Raw genomic sequence first — 21,826 nt, forward strand, 5'->3', positions numbered from 1 at the left:
GCATTGCACTCTCCAAACCGTCAACACTGCGCTAATCGCTATAGACCCAAACATTCAAACACGCCACAACCAACGATCGACTGTGCTGGACCAGACTGCTGGTAGCTGAGGTCTGCGCGATTTTGGGTGTTCGCGAACTGGGCTCAGTAATTCGTGCATGACCACCTTTTGGTTTCCAGCCGTTTTCGTTTTCGCTGTACATCCTCGATGCTGATTGGTCGATGAGACGTATCACGTGTTGTGCAGGCAGCGCAGACAAGCCGTTCAGAGCTGTGGCCATCGCTAGTCAGCGGTTCAGGCTTTTATTGACGGGAAGCCTAAGATTCAGTGGTCCCCGTTCTGTTCCGAAGTTAAGTAACACACGGAACCACACTGCAGTTTTACTTTCACAACAGAAAGACGATATCCGAATATGCAGGACCGCTGGTTCTTGGAGGCTCTGACTCGAAGCCTGTGAATAGTAGGTGTGTGGTGTCGCTGACGCGCGGCACGGAGCCCGCATTGCCCTAGTGACGCCGGGGCGATCGACGAGCCAGCCTCGGCGCCTGCGGTGTCTCGGTTCTTCGTGTAATACCTACATCATTTACAACGCTTCAAATGTCACACACATTCCCTTCCCTCTTTTTTTTGTGAAGCAATTTTACAACCGGTAGAGTAATATCACTATCACAAAGCAACGGAAGTGAGTATGTAACGTATTATCGTATCAAACGAATATTGCTCAATGGCGCGGCTTAAAAAAAATGTTTTGAATTGAAACACATTTACAGCCGGTACTAATGGCGGCACCAGCGCATGATTTCATATACTCTCAAATACTTTTGTAGACGTTTGCATACATTTCGCAACTCGTAATTCTCAACTCTCAACTCTGAGGTTAAATCCAGAGTTGAGAGTTGAGAAATTACGAGTTGCAAAATTTATGCAAACGTCTACAAAAGTATTGGAGATTAGATTCCACCGAATACATTAACAGACGCTAGTAAATGAAGGGATTTTTTTCAACGCGTTATTAAACGTGTTTAAATATTAGAATACCATAAAAAAAATAATTTCCCTCATATTTTTGATGTTTTACATCTTACATGCAAGGCGGCCCTGCACCCGTGTTTAAGGCGGATTTCGAAGAAATTTTACTAACTCCCGTAACATAGCGAAACGAGAAACAATCAATAATCAACTTAATGTTGATTTAATGATTAGTAGCGCTATCAAATGAAGATAGTTATTCCCCTGCTCACAATCCATATTAAGTATTGTTTTATAAAGTTGGATCGAATACTGTGGTTTTATTTTATATACAGGAGAGGGGGTTATGGTCAATTTTACGTGTGTGTAGGTTAAATGGCGTTTCGATAAGTTTTTATCTGGCAAGGTTGATTGATGGGAGAGGGGAAAATGTTTTTTTTTGAACAGGTAACAAGCAGGACAATTGTCTGGAGTAAGATATTTTTTTCATTTGAGTAACCGCGAAATTTTTGCTAAGATTTTACTTGCCTGACTGTACATGCGGGTCTGTGTGTATCGTATTGGGACAGGTTCGAGCGAGTCAAACCTGTACGCCTTATGCAGGGTCTCGTGTATCGTGCGCTTTATTGGGAATTGACCATCCTTAGCAACAATTGATGCCATGAATAACTTCCTTTTATCAACCATAGACAGGGTGTCCACATTCTGGAAATGTCATACTCCATTAAGTCATCGCTCATGCTGTGCAAGCATTTGTTTTAGGTGGTGTTTCAGTGCATTCATACACATTATAAAATTGCGTATGCGAGGTTTGTTTGAAATAGTTGAGAGAGAACTAGGCCAGTTATGGGGATAGCGGCTGGATTGTTATTATATCGTTCACAAATTTGCAAAATATTAAAGTTATTTTTTAAATATTATTCAGGAAAATTTTACTATGGATTTTTGTCAACACCGGGTCTAGAACATTGTTAATGAAGTTGGACATAGTAATGCGGTGTGCAATAGGGCATTCATTAAACGAGGAGGTTTGAATGCAGGAGAGGATTGTCTGGTAAACGGATTGGGCTGAATAGAAAATTTTTCTTAGTGCAGTTATCAGGCCCTTGAACATGATTTATCATTAAATTTTTGGACGGTTCTGGATATGGGATACGTGGGGGAGGGATGTATCTCACCCCGAAATCCCGAGAGATCCTTAAATATATTTAATTACCACAAACAAAAAAAAATATTGAAATCAAACAGCAGGAAAGAGGTTCTACACCCCTCACTTCCCCCCCCCCCCCCCCCCAGAGATTAAATTCTGCGTCAACTTCTGACCAGTGGCCCTGGTGGTGACGCCCGGCTCCCAGCTCCAGTGAAGAATAAAGTGACTGTATGCTAAATGTAAATGAATGAACTAGAGTGGAATTGCCGTGGAGCGTGGGAGGCCTGGTACGGCTGGCGGCGCTGCCGCGCAGTACACGTCCGTCTCCTTGGCCGCGCACGGTGAAGGCCGTCCGCCGCAAGTAGGTCGCGCGCCCCTGGCGACCGCCGCGCGAACTAGCGGCTTTGAGAGGGGGACTGACGTCATCGCCTGCACGTCGCGCCCGAACATTCCCGACGGCACCTTTCGCGCGGCTTCGGGGATAGCTTATTTATGTTTGTGTCACGTATGTCATAACAATCCAGTGAGTGAAATGATCATACATGAGTTTTTGTTTTAATTTTATTTTAACATCTTTTCGACTGCGAGGTCATTAGAATGTATTTTATGGAACAAGTGAAATGTTTTAAACGTCGTAAATCTTTATTCATTCTTACCAACTTCAGGCTCGCCGAGCACTATTTTCTTAATGTATTGGATGTTGCAAGATGACGATGGTGGTGCCTACGTCACAGCATGCTGTCTCCTAATTACTACTGCATGTCAAATTAGGTTAAGATCAGGTTATACCTTAACCTAGTTATAATGCAAAAGCATCAGAAAAATTACTATATGTTTCTTCTGCATTTTTTAAAAAAAGGAATAGTTTGATTGATTTTAACTATTGCACAAATCTGTATTTATCTGCCAGTGGCACTGTGATAGTAGACATCTTTAGTGTATCTTTCGTACATAAATGATACCCGCGCGTTGTCAACAATAGGCGCTACCGAAGTTGCACGAGCGAACGTTCGGAATCGTTCAGACGTGTGGTTGACACTCGGCGATCTACCTCAATAAATCGACTTTAGTCCTTGTGTTCTTCCGGCGTTCACGGACAGCTACAGTTATCGCATTCTAACGTTATTATGAATGCGAAACAAGTGAATGCTGGTTGCATTCGAATTTAAAATTGCCTAAATTATGTTACTGAGAAGTAATATTCCACAATCTGACAGAAGTTAGGTTTGACGTGGAAAAGGGAATGTTAAAACATAATAAATATAAAACAGCTGTAACGTGACGTAACCTACGTTTGTACCAGATTATCTAAAGTTTAAATATCAAAACGCTGCTAGAAGAAGACAAAATCAAAACAAATAATATCTGTGCACAGATCTGTATCCCAACATTTATATAATCTCATCAGGATATTATTCAAACGACTGTCTTAGCGTTTAAGCCTAGGGTTTTAGCCTCAGTCAGACCTTTGTGATATGCTAACGTGTACATATATATCTTACTAGCTAAACCCGGCCACGCTTCGCCGTGGCTCAGTCTGAAATAAAATGAATAGGAAAGTAAATAAAAGTATTCTAGCGAACATAGATTCACGGAGGAAACACGTCGTTCAATTTAATACCCTGCTTTGCGTCGGAATTAAAGGAAACGAAGAAAAATATTTTTTTCACATCAAATCTTTTTTTATTTAATTTAAAGCTAGGGGATGGACTATATTTTTTGTTTGTCCGTTTTCTGCATAAACATAAAGATCGGATGGTTTACCGACTCTTGAACACGCGACGTATAATTCTCCATGAGAGAAGCATTCTTTTTTCTAAATTCAAGCTGCACACTTGCAAATATGGCCCCTGCGCTTTATTGATAGTCATAGCGAACGCAAGGCGTATTGGAAATCGAAGCAGTTGAACTCGAACGCTATGTCGGTCGGAATGAGTGGTATTTGTAGAAATAGTACGTCACCTTTATGAGGTCCAATTAGAATTGTTGCTTCAATTAGATTGTTCATCATTTTTGAAATGAAAACTTCATTTGCCGCGTTGAGCGATTTTTGGTAGGGGCAAAACTGATGGGTTCGCGTCACCGACATGCTAGTGATATAATTCCAAAATCATTTTCTTGCGTACATTTGACGTAGGAATGCTGTCATATTACACATTTATAAACAAAGTTTTCACTTCTGACGACAGTTCCCGTGACTGCCTTTTCGTTTTTTTCCTAATCATTTGCTATTTCACAACTTTGTTTGATTGATGTTTCGGAGTAATATACTTGGCACTCCAATTTTTAAATTCAAAATATGTGATGGTAATCCGGTAACATAGAGTGAGTTAAGAAATTCCGTTGATAAATTCACTACTTCACTTTGGTTTAGCACAGAGTCAATGAATTTGTATGTCACTGTTTCACCTACGATTCTGTGTAAAATGATGTTATTCATATCGTATACGTCGACATTTTTAGACGCTAGAATGGCTCTTACGCTAAACAATACGTGATTTCGATAATTTGTTTCTATGCTTTGGAAAACCTTGTCTACTAATACTTTTTTTGAATTCACGGTATTGCAAAAAAAAATATCGGAAGTTGATTTTTCCTGTTTCTGTATTTGTAGGTACAGTGCCGTTACCGACCTAGAGTAATTGTCTTGAAAATATGCAGCTGTTGGATCTGTTTGAAGCTGAACTCTCGCATTTGTTTTAAATAATTTTTTTTTTGACTGTACTCCAAAAAGTTTAATATTTCAGACAGACATTCAATTCATCAACTGGTGTTGAGCGAGGTATAACTGGAAGCGTTTTGCCTGAAGTCACCGGATAGTAACACCAATGCTCCACGAAATTGAACCTGATTATTTCTCAAGTCTTTCAATGTATCGTCAAATGCTTCCAATGACTTATTCCAAGGAAAAAATATTCATTCCGTGAAGAGTCTAATGTAATGTACTTTCTCGCTAGACCTTCTAGGGATAATGTGGTTCTAATCTGCATATTAGCAGAATGTGGAAAAAAAGTACATATTTTTCTTTTCATAAAACGCCTAATCTTTTATATGTTTATTTCTAACCGAACACCATAATATCAAAATTTATGCATCTTACTTTGAAAATGATGGTTTTCCCGGACAGTTTCAGGATTTTTTTTATTTTTACCATAAAAATACTTGCTTGTTGAAATGCAACATTGTATCAAATTCTTAAGTTTATCGATCTACTGTTTTTCGAGTTTTGCGAGCACAATCATACGGAGGCTGAATTTATATATACACACACACACACATACACACATACACACATACACACACACACATCACATTTTAAGGACAATTAAATTAAATTCTTCAGTAATTATTTCCGAAAATAATATTGTAAACACACAATCCCAAATTAACATTGATGAGTACAATCGAGTCTTTTAAATTGTATTAGGTAAAGTTTTACTACGAGCGTGTTATTTTATTCATTATTTGAAACTCACAATTAGGTTTTTAACTACCAAAGAGTAGCTTAAAGCTGCATTCAAACCACTTTAGTGTTTTTTTTTCTCTGTGCGGGGATAAATTGGTTAAAATTATCATTTCAGTAACGATTAAAATTACTTTTTTATGTTTTTGTATGTGATTTTTCTTGCGTATATTACTGACAGTTATAAAATGCATGGTTTGTAATAATTTAATGCACCCATTTGTTTACAGGTTGTAAATACAGTATGTATCTAGCGAATCAATGCTGCATGCATAAGAGTTCAACAGACACCCACCAATTCTGTAGTTTGCTGCACTGTTTAGCGAATCGAGTATTTATCAGCACCGTTTTAATGTAGGCATTATCAGTGGTTACGAACATTATTTTTTTTAATGATATGTTCGTAAAATTATGTTATTAAAATTATCATTAGTGAAAATTAAAATGACCGTAACATAATTGCGAAATAGACTATCGTTCTACACCAGATGTAATATAAATTCTTAAAGATTGGTAGGGCAAGGTGGTTGAGTGGTAAGATCATTTGGAAGTCATGACGGGATTTTCGCAAGAAACGTCTCTAAGGAACAATATACCGTAGCGGGTGGGTTTTCCGCGTGTCAGCTCGGTACCTGGCGCTTAGAGGCGAAGAGGCGTGTGACGCGCTAGCCTGTGTTGCCCGTAGTGCGTGCGGTCGTCCGAATACACAACCGCGACGTAGACCCGGAACTGGGGTTTTCGCCCGTGCGACAAACAAAAATAAACGATTATATATCAAATATTCTTTATCATTACATACTCATCAAACATACGACAGCCACCAGTGTTTATTTACATGTTATTTTTAATCGACATGTAACTCATTTCTAACAATAATTTCGGGGGAAAACAACTGTGCGTGAACGCATTTAAAATATGTCACATTTTATTTTATTAAAAAAAAAAAAAACTTTAAATTCACACGAGTCTAAATAGTGTAAATATTCCAGTCCAACGGAAAGAGAAACTGACGGGATGTGAATAGTATAGTAGACATTTGTAATCGGAAAGACCGTTGCATGACGTCACGGATGTGTTTAACGAGAGAGGTTATAAAATGATTAAACTCGCATAGCGCCCGTCGCTACTTTGTGACAAGGCGTCTGCGCTGCCGCGTGTCGCGTGTCGCGGAACAGCCCGAGGAACTTGCAACCTCCTTGGAGGAGCAGCCCGCCAGGCCGCTGACCCCGGGCGCTTTCTCCGCCTCCGCGCGCGGCGTCCACTTTCCCGTGAGGCACCTTAAGTCACCATTACACTTGTACACCGACATTGCCATTATTTTGGTTTTGTACTCGTCGAGTCGGAATTCGACAAACCTACACTGCTAAGTCATGAACGTGTATATACTAGGACTTATGGTCTGTTGTGCTTCTCAGGCTGGTATACCCTCTTTGAAATTGTAGCCGAACATTTATATATATTTTTTTTTACTGAAAATAAACTATTTGTGAAACAGTGAGCATATGGATAATGTTTAGTTGAAAAAAGAATTCAATCGCCGCAAAATTGTTGCTGTTGTATTCTTTGAAATAATTCGGGGTACCACAAAACGTCAGAATAATATAAAATATAATGGCATTTATCTCATTAGTTTGTATGAAACCATTTTGCGTCAGTTACTGCGGGTTTAAAATGTTAGGTGCTAAAATATACTTACTATTAAATATATGCATTTATTAAATATTAAATTACTGAGCAGTAAGTGTAATATAACCCAAGGCCTTGTGTATTATCATAAAATAATAAACAGTTTTAATTCAATTTCAAAACTTTTACCTAAATAAGAAATCTGGACACTGACACACAGTGTACAGACACTAAACATTACTTTACAACATTACAGTAGTTCATAATTACTCACATAAAACAAGAGTTATTCTTTGAGAAAATAGTCGAAATTTATACCGTTTATTGTTTAACTATGAAGATTCAATATTCAGTTTGTATCATCAGTAGTATCTCATGAATGCAACATTGATTTGCTAGATACATAGTGTATCTACAACCTGTAAACAAATAGGTGCTTTGAGTTATTACAAAACCATACATTAAATAATTACAAATTAATACTATCAATATCAGTAACTTATTGTGAAAATGTTTTCAGTAAATTACGCAAGAAAAATTGCATACAAAACACAAAGGTATTTGAATTGCTACGTAAATTAAACTTTAACCAATTTTACCTCCAACAGTATGTTCTGGAACATCGGTGAGAAGGGAGCGAGTTAATAATCAGTGGTTTACAGCTGCGGGGATGAACTACTAACGTATGTTTGCAGCCATCTTGAATTATTAGGACGTTACATATTTCAAGTGGATTGTCAAATTACTCGTGAGGGGGTTGCTGTGGTACCATTCTCAAAGGCTTCGGCAGCCATCTTGAATTTGTGATCTCATTTCCGGGTGTCGTCTGATGTCGGCCATCTTGGTTCCGAAGAGTATAGCTAGGCTGCACCACTGTTTCTGTTATTTTTTTATAACTTTATAAAATTCTGAATTAGGAGGCTCAGGTGCAAACCTTATAACGCAGTCTGTTATGTCCTAGGTTATGTTGGAGCTCAAAAGCATACCTGAATGGTCAGATTATAAATAAAGGAATTAAATGAGTGATAAAAACTTTAATATTCTGTATGTTTTCAAAAGAAAAATGTATTTTTACTGGTGGTCCATATTAGATAGTGATTAGTATAGCAATAGGCGTCTTTTGTTTTCCAACTACCCGAATGATTAAAACGTTGAAAAATAAAATATAAAAAAATTCATAACCATGAGTGCAGAAAGTATAGTCGTTAAAGCTGAACCGGCAGCTTATCTCTCAGATAACCTCGAGTAATGATAATGCTTTATAAAAATGTCTGCAGTGTTTTTCAAAGTTCGTAAACAATAATTGAAACAAATGCTTTTCTTCCAAAGATAAGATCTTTGCTCGACGTCTGTTGTAAAACCTGTCCATTAAAATAGTAGAGTGGATATCCGAACTACTTTTACGTTTCGATTTCAATGTTTATTATGGTATGATATGTAATTTATGCATGGCACTAACGGGTGTTGATGTACTTTAGTGTAAAAAAATATATGTAATATGTACACAATATGCACAATTTTTTTTTTAAATTTATTCAATGTTCTTGATTTAGGTAACCTGTTAAATTTCCTAGATATTTGTGGTTTTTTCCTTAATTTTTTTGTTATGTTTGTTAGTTTGAATTGAACAATTATTTGTTTTTAAATAGTGTTTAGTAGTGAGAAACAGGGTATGAATAAATCCTGATTTTTTTTTTAAAAAATTAAAAAAATCAGATTTTTTTGATTAAAATCGGTTTTTTGATTAAAATCAGATTTTTTTGATTAAAATTTAAAAAATTGTAATCTGTGTAATATACAGTACATTTTCATGACTGTTTTCATGACTTGACTTTGCTCTACAGTACAATTAATAACAGATTAATTCATTTTGTAAAGACAACTAACCTAATTTTCTTTCTTTGAAATAACCACATTTTACATTGCATAATGTTTTAAGGAAACATTAATGATGTCACTTTATGAAAATTTTTAGTACAGTAACATAGTTAACATTAGTAAAAAAAGATGTCTTATAGAAAATAACTACATCATTGAAAATATATCATATTTAAATGTAACTTTGTCACTTCTGTCATCCCTTATAGTCTTATAGTCCAATTGTTCTAAATAAAGTAATTTAAACCAAAATAACAATTTCCTTTTTTTCTTCTCAGAATTGCACAAATGAGAGTATTCAAAGTAAAACTTCTACATAAAATATTACTTATTTAAAATTTTCAACAAAAATACAAGTTTTGCAGCTTTTTCTGTACCCAGTCGATTTCTTAATGTTGACTGAACCAAACCAGACATACCAAAGAACTGAAAATTTCCTTCCTACAGTTCTAAAATTATCATTGACATTGTTGGAAGGCAAACCTGTTGCCAAAGAGATATGACACACACACACAACACAAACACATGAGGTAGAGGAGAGAAGAGAGAAAATGAGATGGCATTTAAAGTTACATTCCACCCACCTATATTTAATGTGTTTCAAAATAACTATAAATACATTGTAGAAGAAATTAAGTACTATTCAATTTTCATTCTATCTTTGCAGCAGTCAATTTTTATGTAAGTAGGCATGATTACTTGGTTTAAACAATACAGTATAGGAAATATTAACGTTCATATTATCATATTATAAATTGATTTTATTCACTGATTTTAAAAAAAAAATCGCATGATTTAAATCATGAGATTTAAAAAAAAATTCACATGACTTAAATCATGATTAAAATCACGATTTAAATCATGCTGATTAAAATCAACATACCCTGTTTTAAATTATAAAATAAATTAAACAGCATAAAAAATATTAAAAATTAATCATTTAATATAAATTTTATTTTAATGTTTAAGGAGATATTTTCTGATAGTGGATAAAATATACCAATTAACACCCCTCTGTGAAGTATTTGGGATTAAATGAAAAAAATTACTCTAGTAGATAATAATTTAAATAATTGTTTATCTGCACTCCATTGCAAGGGCTCCACAACATTGCCAACACTACTAGGTGCAGCAATGCCCAGTGAGAAATGTTTGTTTAGTACATTAGTGCCCAGTTTTTCCAGATAATTTTTTGTACAGCAGTGCCCAACGAATATGAACATGTCTGTACATCAGTTGTGTACCTGTCAGGGTATGAAAATATCCTGAATTTTTTTAAAAAAAAATCAAAAAAATCAGATTTTTTGGATTAAAATCTGTTTTTTTTATTAAAATATAAAAAATCGTAATCTGTGTAATATACAGTACATTTTCATGAGTGTTTTCATGACTTGACTTTGCTCTACAGTACAATTAATAACAGATTAATTCATTTTGTAAAGATAACTAACCTAATTTTCTTTCTTTGAAATAACCACATTTTACATTGCATAATGTTTTAAGGAAACATTAATGATGTCACTTTATGAAAATTTTTAGTACAGTAACATAGTTAACATTAGTAAAAAAAAAAGATGTCTTATAGAAAATAACTACATCATTGAAAATATATCATATTTAAATGTAACTTTGTCACTTCTGTCATCCCTTATAGTCTTATAGTCCAATTGTTCTAAATAAAGTAATTTAAACCAAAATAACAATTTCCTTTTTTTCTTCTCAGAATTGCACACATACGAGAGTATTCAAAGTAAAACTTCTACATAAAATATTACTTCTTACTTATTATTTTAAACAAAAATACAAGTTTTGCAACTTTTTCTGTACCCAGTCGATTTCTTAATGTTGACTGAACCAAACCAGACATGCCAAAGAACTGAAAATTTCCTTCCTACAGTTCTAAAAATAGCATTTGACATTGTTGGAAGACAAACCTGTTGCGGAGGAGATATGACACACACACACAACACAAACACATGAGGTAGAGGAGAGTAGAAGAGAGAAAATGAGGTGGCATTTAAAGGTACATTCCACCCACCTATATTTAACAAGTGTTTCAAAATAACTATAAATACATTGTAGAAGAAATTAAGTACTATTCAATTTTCATTCTATCTTTGCAGCAGTCAATTTTTATGTAAATAGCCATGATTACTTGGTTTAAACGATACAGTATAGGAAATATTAACGTTCATACTATCATATTATAAATTGATTTTAATCACTGATTTTTTAAAAAAAATCACATGATTTAAATCATGATTAAAATCACGATTTAAATCATGCTGATTAAAATCAACATACCCTGGTGAGAAAAGAAATTTTTTTAAATATATGCTTATCACAGCAATCTATTCCAACCGTCCGATTTAGTGACTTATAGGCAAGAGTTCTGGTTGGTGGGCCTAGTCTTGGGTTTGATTCACTGGCAGGGTCGTAGATGATTTTTCACTCCCGAAAAATTTTTTGTGTTGTGTTTGTCTTGGCGTGCTACATGGTATCACCGTGAATGTGACCCGAGTATCAAGGAATTATCTCTAAATGTGTCTTCTATAAAAACATAGTAATTAAGAGCTGTTAAGTACTCTCGGATGAAATTTACTGACCACGTAGTGTATTCCCTCTCTGGGTGGGTGTTCTCGTCTACAGCTTTGGGCTGTCTCGTCTGCAGCGAGGAAACTGGGAGCATTGGCGTGAAGTGAGTTTGGGAAACCGTGGGAAAACGAGATCAGAATGACTGGAGCGGGTACCGTGTCCCTCGCTAGGTCGGCGGAAGTAGTTCGCCCGCTCTGGAAGCTTACGTTGCCGTTGCAGACTTTCTGTATGTTGGTTACTCTAAATAACATTGCTGTTGCAGATGGATCTACACGTTTTCTTTTGTTGCCTTTGAAGACGAACATGCGTGCTGCGTTACCTTACGTTGCTGTTGCATGATACGTTACTTCAACTTACCATTGCAGGTGGTCCTGTGTTACGTTGCCATTGCAGACGGAGCTGTGTGTTACGATGCCGTTGCAGGTGGGCCTGCACGTTAATTTACCTGTATTTTACGTTGCCGTTGCAGACGGACCTGTGCGGCATCCGATGGCGTAAGCTGGTGTGGGGCGAAGGCGGCGCCTCGCCCGAGCCCATGGACGACCCGGTGCTGTCCAGCTTCTCGCGCTGCCTCGCCGTCGACATCCTGTGCGTGTGGCGGCGCGTGGCGTGGCCGTCGACCTCCTCGTCCGCCGCCTCCTCCTCGGCGGGGGCGGCAGCAGCCGGTCTGATGGACCCGTTCCTGCCGCCCGCCGCCGCCTCCGGCCAGCAGCAGCAGCCCCAGCTGTCTCTGCGCGCCGCCAAGGAGCTGTGGATCTTTTGGTACGGCGAGGAGCCCGACCTGTCGGGCCTCGTGGCGCCCGAGCTCATCAGCGGCCGTGAGTACAATCCTACATTTACTTTATGTCCGTAAAAGAATGGCCCAGTTATACATCCTAATAGTATCAGCTATTAGCGTTGTAGAGTTTTGGTTCAAATTCACAATTAAAGAGTAACTCGTACAATTTTACTTAAGCGCATGCGCGAATACTGCGTTGTTGTTTTCTCGCTTGCAGCGTAAAGCGACTGCTGGGCGTAAAGCGTTTTGTGTTCTGCAATTTGCTAAGATTGAATCTGTAATTTCATTCCAACGTGTGTTTCGTTTGTACGAGAGTGGTTGAAAGTCGAAGTCCCTGACCGTTGGATTGGTCGTAACGGTCAAGACGACAGAATTATTTTTCGCTTGCCTGCACGTTCACCTGATATGACGCCATGCGATTTTCTTCCTTTGGGGCTTTATAAAAGATCTTGTCTATGTTTCGCCGTTACTTAATAATTTGCCAGAATTGAGACACTCAATTGAAGAAGCTATTGATTCAATTACTCCTGGCGTGTTAACAAAGTGTGGGAATAATTAGAATTTAGGTTGGATGTGTGCTGTATAGCTAAAGATGCACATATTGAACATTTGTTAGAAAAACTATGTTAGTTTACGTTTGATTTGTTGTAAATAGTCTAAATTAAACTGTTATAATTTACCATTGAAACTGGGACATTCTTTTATTGACATTCTGTATATTGATTGTTACTATCTATGGGGGAAGAAATTATGGGTTCGTAAGGGATAGCCCAATTAAGTTTTATTAGTCTTATTAATTATTAATAAAATACTAATAAATAATTGTACTTAAAACTGTCCGATCACCAATCACTAGGACTTAGAAATGTTTAGAGTGGCAGTGTTGAGTCTCGTTATCCCGGGCCGACGCGACGCCCGAAACATCGAGAATGGCGACGCTTATTCACGCCACTCCACGTGGCGGAGTCGTTAAGCCCGTAATTCCCAGGCCGAAGCGGGACTATGCGCGTAGGGCGGAGGGAGGATGGGGGTAGAAAGGACCCTTGTAACCCAGCCAGGCACGCGTGGCATATTATACGTCAATGGACGGCGCGTGACGTCAATGGACGTGCGTGGCCGCCAGCCCGATCCGAACCTGGCATCGCGGTCTGGTATGTCGCGTTCGTTAACAATATTATATTAAAATTGTGACGCCAATTAATGGCCAGCGCATATAAGGGTAGGGATTGGCGAAGGTCCAGCGCTACCCTGGAATGGGGATGAAACAACACCAGTGCAGACGGCTGGGCTGCCAGTGTTGTCAGTGTTCGTGTCCCAAGCTGGATTCGGAAGTGAATTGACCCACAGCACGATTGGACCGGTCGACACATGCTGCCATGAGATTGGCGATCGCTTCTAACGAGGTATGGTGAAGGAATTGGCTACTAGGGAGAACGTGGCACGCACGATCGATCCGAAGATTAGACAAACGAGTTGAGGATATGAAGCCCCGGAGATTTCAGAGTTCCCATGGTCGATGATCTGGAAAGTCAGGATTTTCACCTGAACACGTGCTGTTTGGTGGAGGAAAATTAAATACTGTAGTCAGATAAATGTGTCAAAAGGAAATTTTGTATGCTGTACTATTTTAATAGCATAGCATGCATGCTATAGATGCCTTGGTGCATGTTCGGTGGTCGTCTCTGCATCACCACAGCACTTGCTCAGTGCATTCAGCACTTGGTTAGTGTTAAGAGTCCGTCATTTCGAAATTTTTTGAAGTGAAAACTTATTTAACCGCTTTGAGCGATTTTTGGTAGGGGCAAAACTTATGGGTTCGCATCACCGACATGCTAGTGACGTGTTGCGCCAGACTGGCGATGCGCAGCGGCCTGTGTACGCATATACATATACACTAATACATTGTATATACTCGACTGCATCATGTGCGTGTTGGACTCTTTTTGGATGGGTAATATCTTGTAAGTACGCGTCATTGACATGCTGTGAAGTTAAATTGAACGCATTGAGCGATTTTCTTTCGTTTATTTGTTTACGTAGTGAATGTTGATTATTTGTGGATTTAAGTTAATAGTTTTTTTTTTTATTTTATTTTTATTTTCCAAGGAAATTTTAATGTTATTGTGTGGTACATATTGCGAGTATTGGCTATTTTTTAGTAGGCAGTTAAGTTGAGGTTATTATTTTATTTTTATTTATTTACGTAGTGAATTTCTTCAAATGTCAGGTTATTGATTTATGAGAGGTAATGTTGATTATTTGTGCATTTAAGTTCTTTGTTTTTTCAATGGTAAAACTTCAATTTCTTCTAATTTTAAAGTTGTTATTGGTAGGGGCAAAACTTATGGAAGTTTTTACTTCTGTCGTCAGTCTCCATGACTGCCTTTTCGTTTTATTTTATTTGATTTGAAAGCTACGACAATGATGCGGTTAATATTAATCATTTCTGAAATAGATTTCAAGAGTTACAGCTCTCCAACGCGTGTACTAAAAATATGTATTTTTTCACTAATGGTATTCATTGAAATAATCGTTAAGATTGATAAATTAAGTATCTCGGCTAACTGTAATAAAATTTATTATTTATCCTCTTTCGCCTAATTTGAAGTTAATAATTAAATAACACACGCTTTTCATATAGAAACAATCATGGCGAATTCGTAGTTATGTATTTTGTGGGTTTAGTATAGATATTCTACGTTTATGTTAGCTTGCAAATAGCTCAGTCGCACACGCACAGCATAGAATTCGAAGCTACATTAGAACACAACACAGCGGTTGGAAATATTACAAACTAGCTGCAGTACCCGGCGTTGCCCGGACTAAACTAAGGATAAAAGGGACTTTTTTTTTTCAAAATCAGATGTAGATAGTAATTGTCTTATTAATTTGAATGTCAACTGTGCAAAATACTTTCTGTCACTGGCAGAACCCGGCAGACGTGTTCTGCAGTGTATAGTTATTTACCTCTATATATCTCAAAATGGATGGTGTGTATGTAATCTAGACTCTATAAAGAACTATAGAAAAAAGTGGGAAAATGAAAGATTACTGATATTGATACGATTCCATTATCTAGCTAATGCTCGGCATGTGTTGCCTGCCTCATTCAATTTTGTTTTGTAAGTTGTTTGAAGTAGGTACACATATACAAAGCATTTCTCTAAATATATCTGTATCTCTCTTTATCTCTAACTACATCTATATATATCTATCTCTACATATATACATCTCTATCTCTACATATATACATCTGCATCTTCCACTATATCTTTATCCTCCATATGCTTCTGTGCAGCTCTATATATTTATAGATCTCTAACTCAAATTCATTCTTTATACCTTGCTCTATCTTTCTCACACTCTATCTTTTATATTTAATTCAATTGTGTCATTCGTGCGCACTTATTCAACGAAAACAGATGAACTGCCGCTTATCAATATGAAATAAACACATTTGTTACGATTTGTGCACCACCTATTGTAAAATAGTTGCACTAATTCAGAAACCTTTGGGGATGGAATTGCATAGTACTATGTGACCTGTGTGTTAATACAGGTTATGAGCTATATGCCAAATCTCATCCAAATCCGTTCAGCGGTTCGAGCGTCAAGGAGTAACAAACATACTCTCAAACATTCGCTTTTATAATATTAGTAGGATGATTCCTCCCCCACCCCCACCCATTTACTTATGTCGATTTTTGAAGTGAAACTTAACGTTTCTGACGTTAAAAGTACAGAGAATAGTTATTTGGCCCTAACTATATAAAGAGAGCACTATGCTATATACTTTGCTGGGCTCGTTTTTGTTCTCTTCATGCGATGATTCGTTCCCCGCCCAAAAATATAGATCTGAAAAAGATATATGAACGAAAGGTTAATGCAGAGAGAGTTGCGCATGTGCTTGTCTCAGAAAATATATTTAGGTATCCCATATAATCAGCTGTGAATGTGTGAATTTTATATTTGCTACCAGCACACTCGCGTTTCTCTTTGTTCAACCAGCACCGTAGAGAGCGCCGTTGAGACAGTCCCTGCATTTCCCGCAATGATATAGTTAACTGATATGAATTTAATATTTCGTTTAGACGTTTGGTGAGTTCCGAATAGCAGAATTGTTTGAAGAAACCGTAACACCCACAGTTTTTTCTTTATGGTATGAATATTTTAACAGTGAGTAATATTTATTGTTTATTATTTTACACCACTAGTTACTTGCATATAACCACAGTGGTTCTGCTCTTTTTGGAACAGAATATAATATGCTACTTTTTTGGGTGGTGATTTTAATGTGAATTTTGCAACTGATGATTCGATACCATTAATTTACTTTGTGCGTGAAAAATATAAATATGAATAATGAATCTGAAATGGCAACAACTATATCTGGAACTACGATAGAGCTGTTTTTACATTTGGAATGTATAGAGTCAAAAACGTATGTTTAATATTTTAGGTACCATAAAGCTATCATATCAACAGTAGTGTAAATATCGAGAAAATAAATCTTTAAAAATTACTGATAATTTTGCTATAGTTTTGATCCTTTTAATATTTTCCTTAAACACTAAGTTTTTTTTTTAGAAAATTGTGTTCTCTCTTTGTGTGTGTGTGTGTGTGTGTGTGTATATATATATATATATATATATATATATATATATATATATATATATGCCATTTTACCCCCTACGATATACTTAGAGTCGAGGTTTGAATTGCCAAAGAATTTTCTCGTCTTATCACGTGTACTGAGTTACACGCGCTTTTTTTTTACAAGCGTTTAGATTTTGTCAGCTATTATTGTCGTTTAAGAATGTACGAAGTAAATTGATCAAAATTTAATATGTGAGCAATTGAGCTAGAGTAAATGACCGAGTGGAAACTTCGATTTAACCGCATAATATGACTCCGGCCTTATTTCTGTGCACATTTTCATTTGTGTGTGTGCTATTTCTCAACGTAGCAGCTTCCATCTGTTTGTGTAGATTCAACTTCCATGCTTGTGCGCTGTGCGCTTGTTGTTGAGAATGTATCCCGGCCACAGGAGCTTAAATTATTTGGCGTATTTATTGAATAGCAGAGTATACTTGAAGCTGCACGTTGATGATTGGACTGCAATGCTCTTGACGATCGTGAGTCAGTTATAAACTAGGAGAGGTAGTTACCTAATCCCGCGTATGTGACCTTGTTAATGATCAATGGGCACTCTTAAAAAGGCTTGATAATTATGAATAGGCAAGTTAAGCCTGTGCGAAGTCTTGTCTCTACCAATGATACAAAATACTGTAAACATATTTGCGAAACAGCTAGCTACGTTGTTTTGTTTTTGTACGCGTGACCAACTCGTCGCTAAAACCTGGCCGTTGCAACGCGGCCTCAACGGGACAGGCGCTGCGGCAGCACTTGCCGCTTCTTGTCGTTCAGCAGCACTGTAGCGTAAGCAAAAGGAAAAAAAAAAAAAAAAAGGAATGTTGCTCTCCGCTGCTTGCGTACGTCACGCTTGGTGGAGACGTTGTGGCGCTGGGAGGGGCGGTATCTGTGACGTTGTCTTCCCCTGCGGCGAGTCCCACATTCCCCTCGTGCGTGAGCGCTGCGGGAACAAGATTCACTGACCCCGAGCCGGACGACCGAATCTTCTACGTTCCTGCATCATAGGATTTTAGTGTTCTGTTTAAAAGTAAAAGGTAGTTTGGATTTCGTTCGTTATTTTTTCATGAAGTTAGGTTTTCATTATTATATGTGATAGTAACTTAAAATGAAAGGTTGGTTAGGTTAGCGACATTTAAAATGATGCAATAATCATGAAAAGGTTTGAAATCCGTAGGAGAACTTCGGGTATGTTCTGTACTGATCGAAAGCCAATTGAAACATACGCTTCCCCGTTTATTGCGATCTGGCGCCCACGGACCACATTTATTTTTCTATAGACAGCGTTGATGTTACTGGCCACTAGTAAGCCATTTTGGATTGCCAACTCTCAGTAGAGCTAGAACTATTTCCTCCCGCCATTATCACCGTGTCAAAAACTACGTAGTCTGCTTCTGCTGAGACTGCCTGACATCTTGCGCACTTAGTAGCTTCGCTGTAAGGGTAGCCTCTACGGCCCATTCTGCAATGACACGGAAGCGGAGAAGGATCGCGTGAACGGAGATGAATCTCACGGAACGAAGTATCTACAATGCACCTGCACGTATTATCTCAGCAATGCCCAGCTCTTCAGTTTACAATTCTTCGTGCAGCCAATAGAAGCCGAGTATTTGGCCACGATGTTAGCCATGCTTGTTTACGTTTTAAATACGGTAAAATTTTTCTCAAGTAATGGAATATCTAGTGTGTTTCAAGTAAAGGAATAGCTAGTGTGATACCATTACTCTGTGGTTTAATTTTATTCCATATGTAAATACACTCCGTGTTTTGTTTTCTATTCTCAAAAATTGTTCAAGTATATAATTTTTTTCGTAATAGTGGGATTCAGTCTCATTGGTTGCCATTTGTCATGTTTACGTGTATGCTGTAAGTGGCAGACGGATATTGAAACGTAAATAACTGTGGGTACGGATCCGTTTTCGTTTTTACGTTTCCGTGTGATTGTTAGACGGGCCTAAGCCAGAAACTAAATGCATCATTCCCCAGCAGCCCCGATGGGAAGCAGGGAGTCAGTTTTTCTAATAGCTCCACGCTAAATCGAACTTTGGGAAAATAAATAGAAAGGATTTCAAGCTACTGTATTTCACTTACATTTAATACATTAAATATTATATTCTATTTATTTTCAACTTAATAAAACCGTCAATTTGTTATTTCTTTTAAATTTTAGAAACGAAATTTTTATGTTATTAATTTTTTTATCGCGCGTTGCACGTGATCGGGCTGCTTGCTGCAAGGAATCTCAGTCAGTGTTAGGAACGTTTTGTGAAATATTCGTGAATTTAATATGTACTATGTGTGTTATACAAGGGCAGAGGACTAACAGCATTTATATGTTTTTCTTCAATCGTCCATATTTGTATCAGGTAAATGATATGTTACAAAGCCCTTTTAATAAATTGCAGGAGGAAAATCCCTAGTTATCTCATATTGTATACCTGTATACATTTCACATTGAAACATGAGGTTTTTAAATAACCCACATTATTTATTCATTAACGACTCGTTTTATGTTCGTCAGGTTAGCAATATAGTAGCACAATTATGAAAGAAAAAAAATCCCTTTCGGCACAGCCTACAAGCGTAGGTAGATTCTGAAGTACATATTTATTCTGGAAATATTTTGGAAAATTCTATAAACTTCTGGAACGTTTTAAGAACTTAATGCACATAACATATTTATGATCTCCAATATTACAAAATGATGGATTAAATATTTGCCCATTTTCCATACAACGAAAATTTTACGAATATTTTTAACCCAATGTATTCCATATTCAATTATTTTACAACGAAACATTGAATAGCTACAAACAAATTTAATATTGTATGCCAAATAAAGTAATAATTTAATTTTTTTGACCTTCAAACACTATTTTTCATCCTTTGCACTAATAACGTGGTCGTATAAAAATGTTCTTTTCGTCAAGGTTTAAGATAATATTAAGAAAGTTTTGAATATTTTATAATTCCAACCCATGTTTTCACGGTAATAATTCGTTTCATAAAAAAATGTTTCAGCCAAAGTTTTAGATGAAGTTAAGGATTCATACAATAAGTTATAACGGATATGATAGTAAATCTATTAAAAAAAGTAATGATTTTTTTTCTTTCAAACCTTGTTATTTCCACCCCATGCATTAATGTTTGGGTAAACAAAAAATATTAAAGTGTTTTTTGCCAATATTTAGACAGTTATACAAAAATAAAAATGGTTTCAATAGTGTACCGGGTAGGGAAGTTTTCTTTATTTTCAGACAAAAGTTTTAGATAAAATTTATAAGATTTACAAACAATTTGAACCAAATTAATAGTGTACATACTAAGGGAATTATATATTTTTTTTAAAATTATACCCCTTATCCATTATTCCCCTTGCAGGAATGGTTTGTCTAATAAAATTAGTTTCAGACAAAAGTTATAGATAAAAATATAATATTAACAAACAATTTGTACGAATTTAATGGTATGCTTACCAAAGGAGTTATGATTTTTTTCCCTACAGCCCTTGTTTTTAAACCCCTTGCAGTTATGGATGATCGTACCAAAAACATTTTCAAACAAAAATAAATTGTATTACTCCTACGAGTTATTAAACGTTAAAACAGATGTGATATTTTCCATATTATGGGAGTTACAGTGATTTTTCTGTTTTTCAAAAAACCTTCCCCATTTCTACCCCTTTGGTTGCATAATGCCCATTACGAACGCGACCGTGATTGTCCACTACTAGATTTTATGTATCAGTTTGGAAGTGATTTGTGACAAATTGCGACAGTTATCGTGTCTTCAATAAAGTTTTTTATATATATACATTTGATTTGACGATGGTTTTGGGGTCTATGGACCATGAAACAAAAAGGTATATTATATAACAATTTTCCGGAAGTCGCACGATGGTAACGGCTACAATAGGTAGTATTTCTTTGAAAACGACCTAAAAGCGAATATTCAATAGCATTGAGAGTCCACTCTGTACTAGATCTTTATTTACTCTATGGTGCGAAGCTTGTGCTGGAAGCGTTTGGAGAATGTTCGCCACTCAGCCCGCAGCGCGCCAGCCACCCCTGCCTGTTGCCCGATGGAAGGGGGAAGTAGGGGAGCAAGGCCACGTTACCCCTACCACGACCCGTCCCGTTAGCTGCGACGCGTAGCGGCGTGACGTGGCGCGCGTCACGGTGTGTCTACACTCGTCCCAGCTGATACTCTTCTACCTTACCACCATACCCTTCCTGCATGGTTCAAATCTCTTCCTGCCCATATACATGTAATATATATGTATATAATAATTGCGTAAGACACACCAGATGCTATAAGTTAACAATTTGTCAAACAACCGTTTATAAATTATACTATATACAAAACCAGGATGCAACCATCTGCCAACTTTCAACTTCTAGCATTTCTGCTTGTGTTTCTGCCCTGCATCTCTGATTGCCTTTTATTTTTAAGTGAATTTTTCCAAAAAAATTTAAAAGATGCAGGTGTTTCATGTGTAGATGGCTACAAATTATTTTATTACACTCATCTTGTCTTCACTTATTAAAGTATCGCTTAGGGAATGCAAATGCAACTTAAAAAAAATATTAAGAATTTTCTATGATTTTGTGGAAAACTTTATTTATAAAAAGAAGCTTGATGAAGTATTTTCAACAATTTTATATTCTAATACATGTTGTAGAATAATATGTCTTGTGATCAGCTTGTTTTGTAATCT

At 36.8% G+C, this 21,826-nt stretch overlaps 1 protein-coding gene across 4 annotated transcripts in view; it reads left to right on the plus strand.

Moving 5' to 3' along the window:
• Positions 1-21,826, plus strand: part of LOC134527596 (mediator of RNA polymerase II transcription subunit 13) — a 265,928-nt gene that overhangs the window by 71,016 nt on the left and 173,086 nt on the right. For all 4 annotated transcript variants that reach the window (XM_063360415.1, XM_063360416.1, XM_063360417.1 and 1 more), the window contains exon 2: positions 12,151-12,499. In XM_063360415.1, the coding sequence (XP_063216485.1) occupies positions 12,151-12,499 (349 nt within the window). The remainder of the gene's footprint in view (positions 1-12,150; positions 12,500-21,826) is intronic.

Source organism: Bacillus rossius, chromosome 1, assembly GCF_032445375.1.
Source record: "Bacillus rossius redtenbacheri isolate Brsri chromosome 1, Brsri_v3, whole genome shotgun sequence".
NCBI classification, from domain to species: Eukaryota; Metazoa; Arthropoda; class Insecta; order Phasmatodea; family Bacillidae; genus Bacillus; species Bacillus rossius.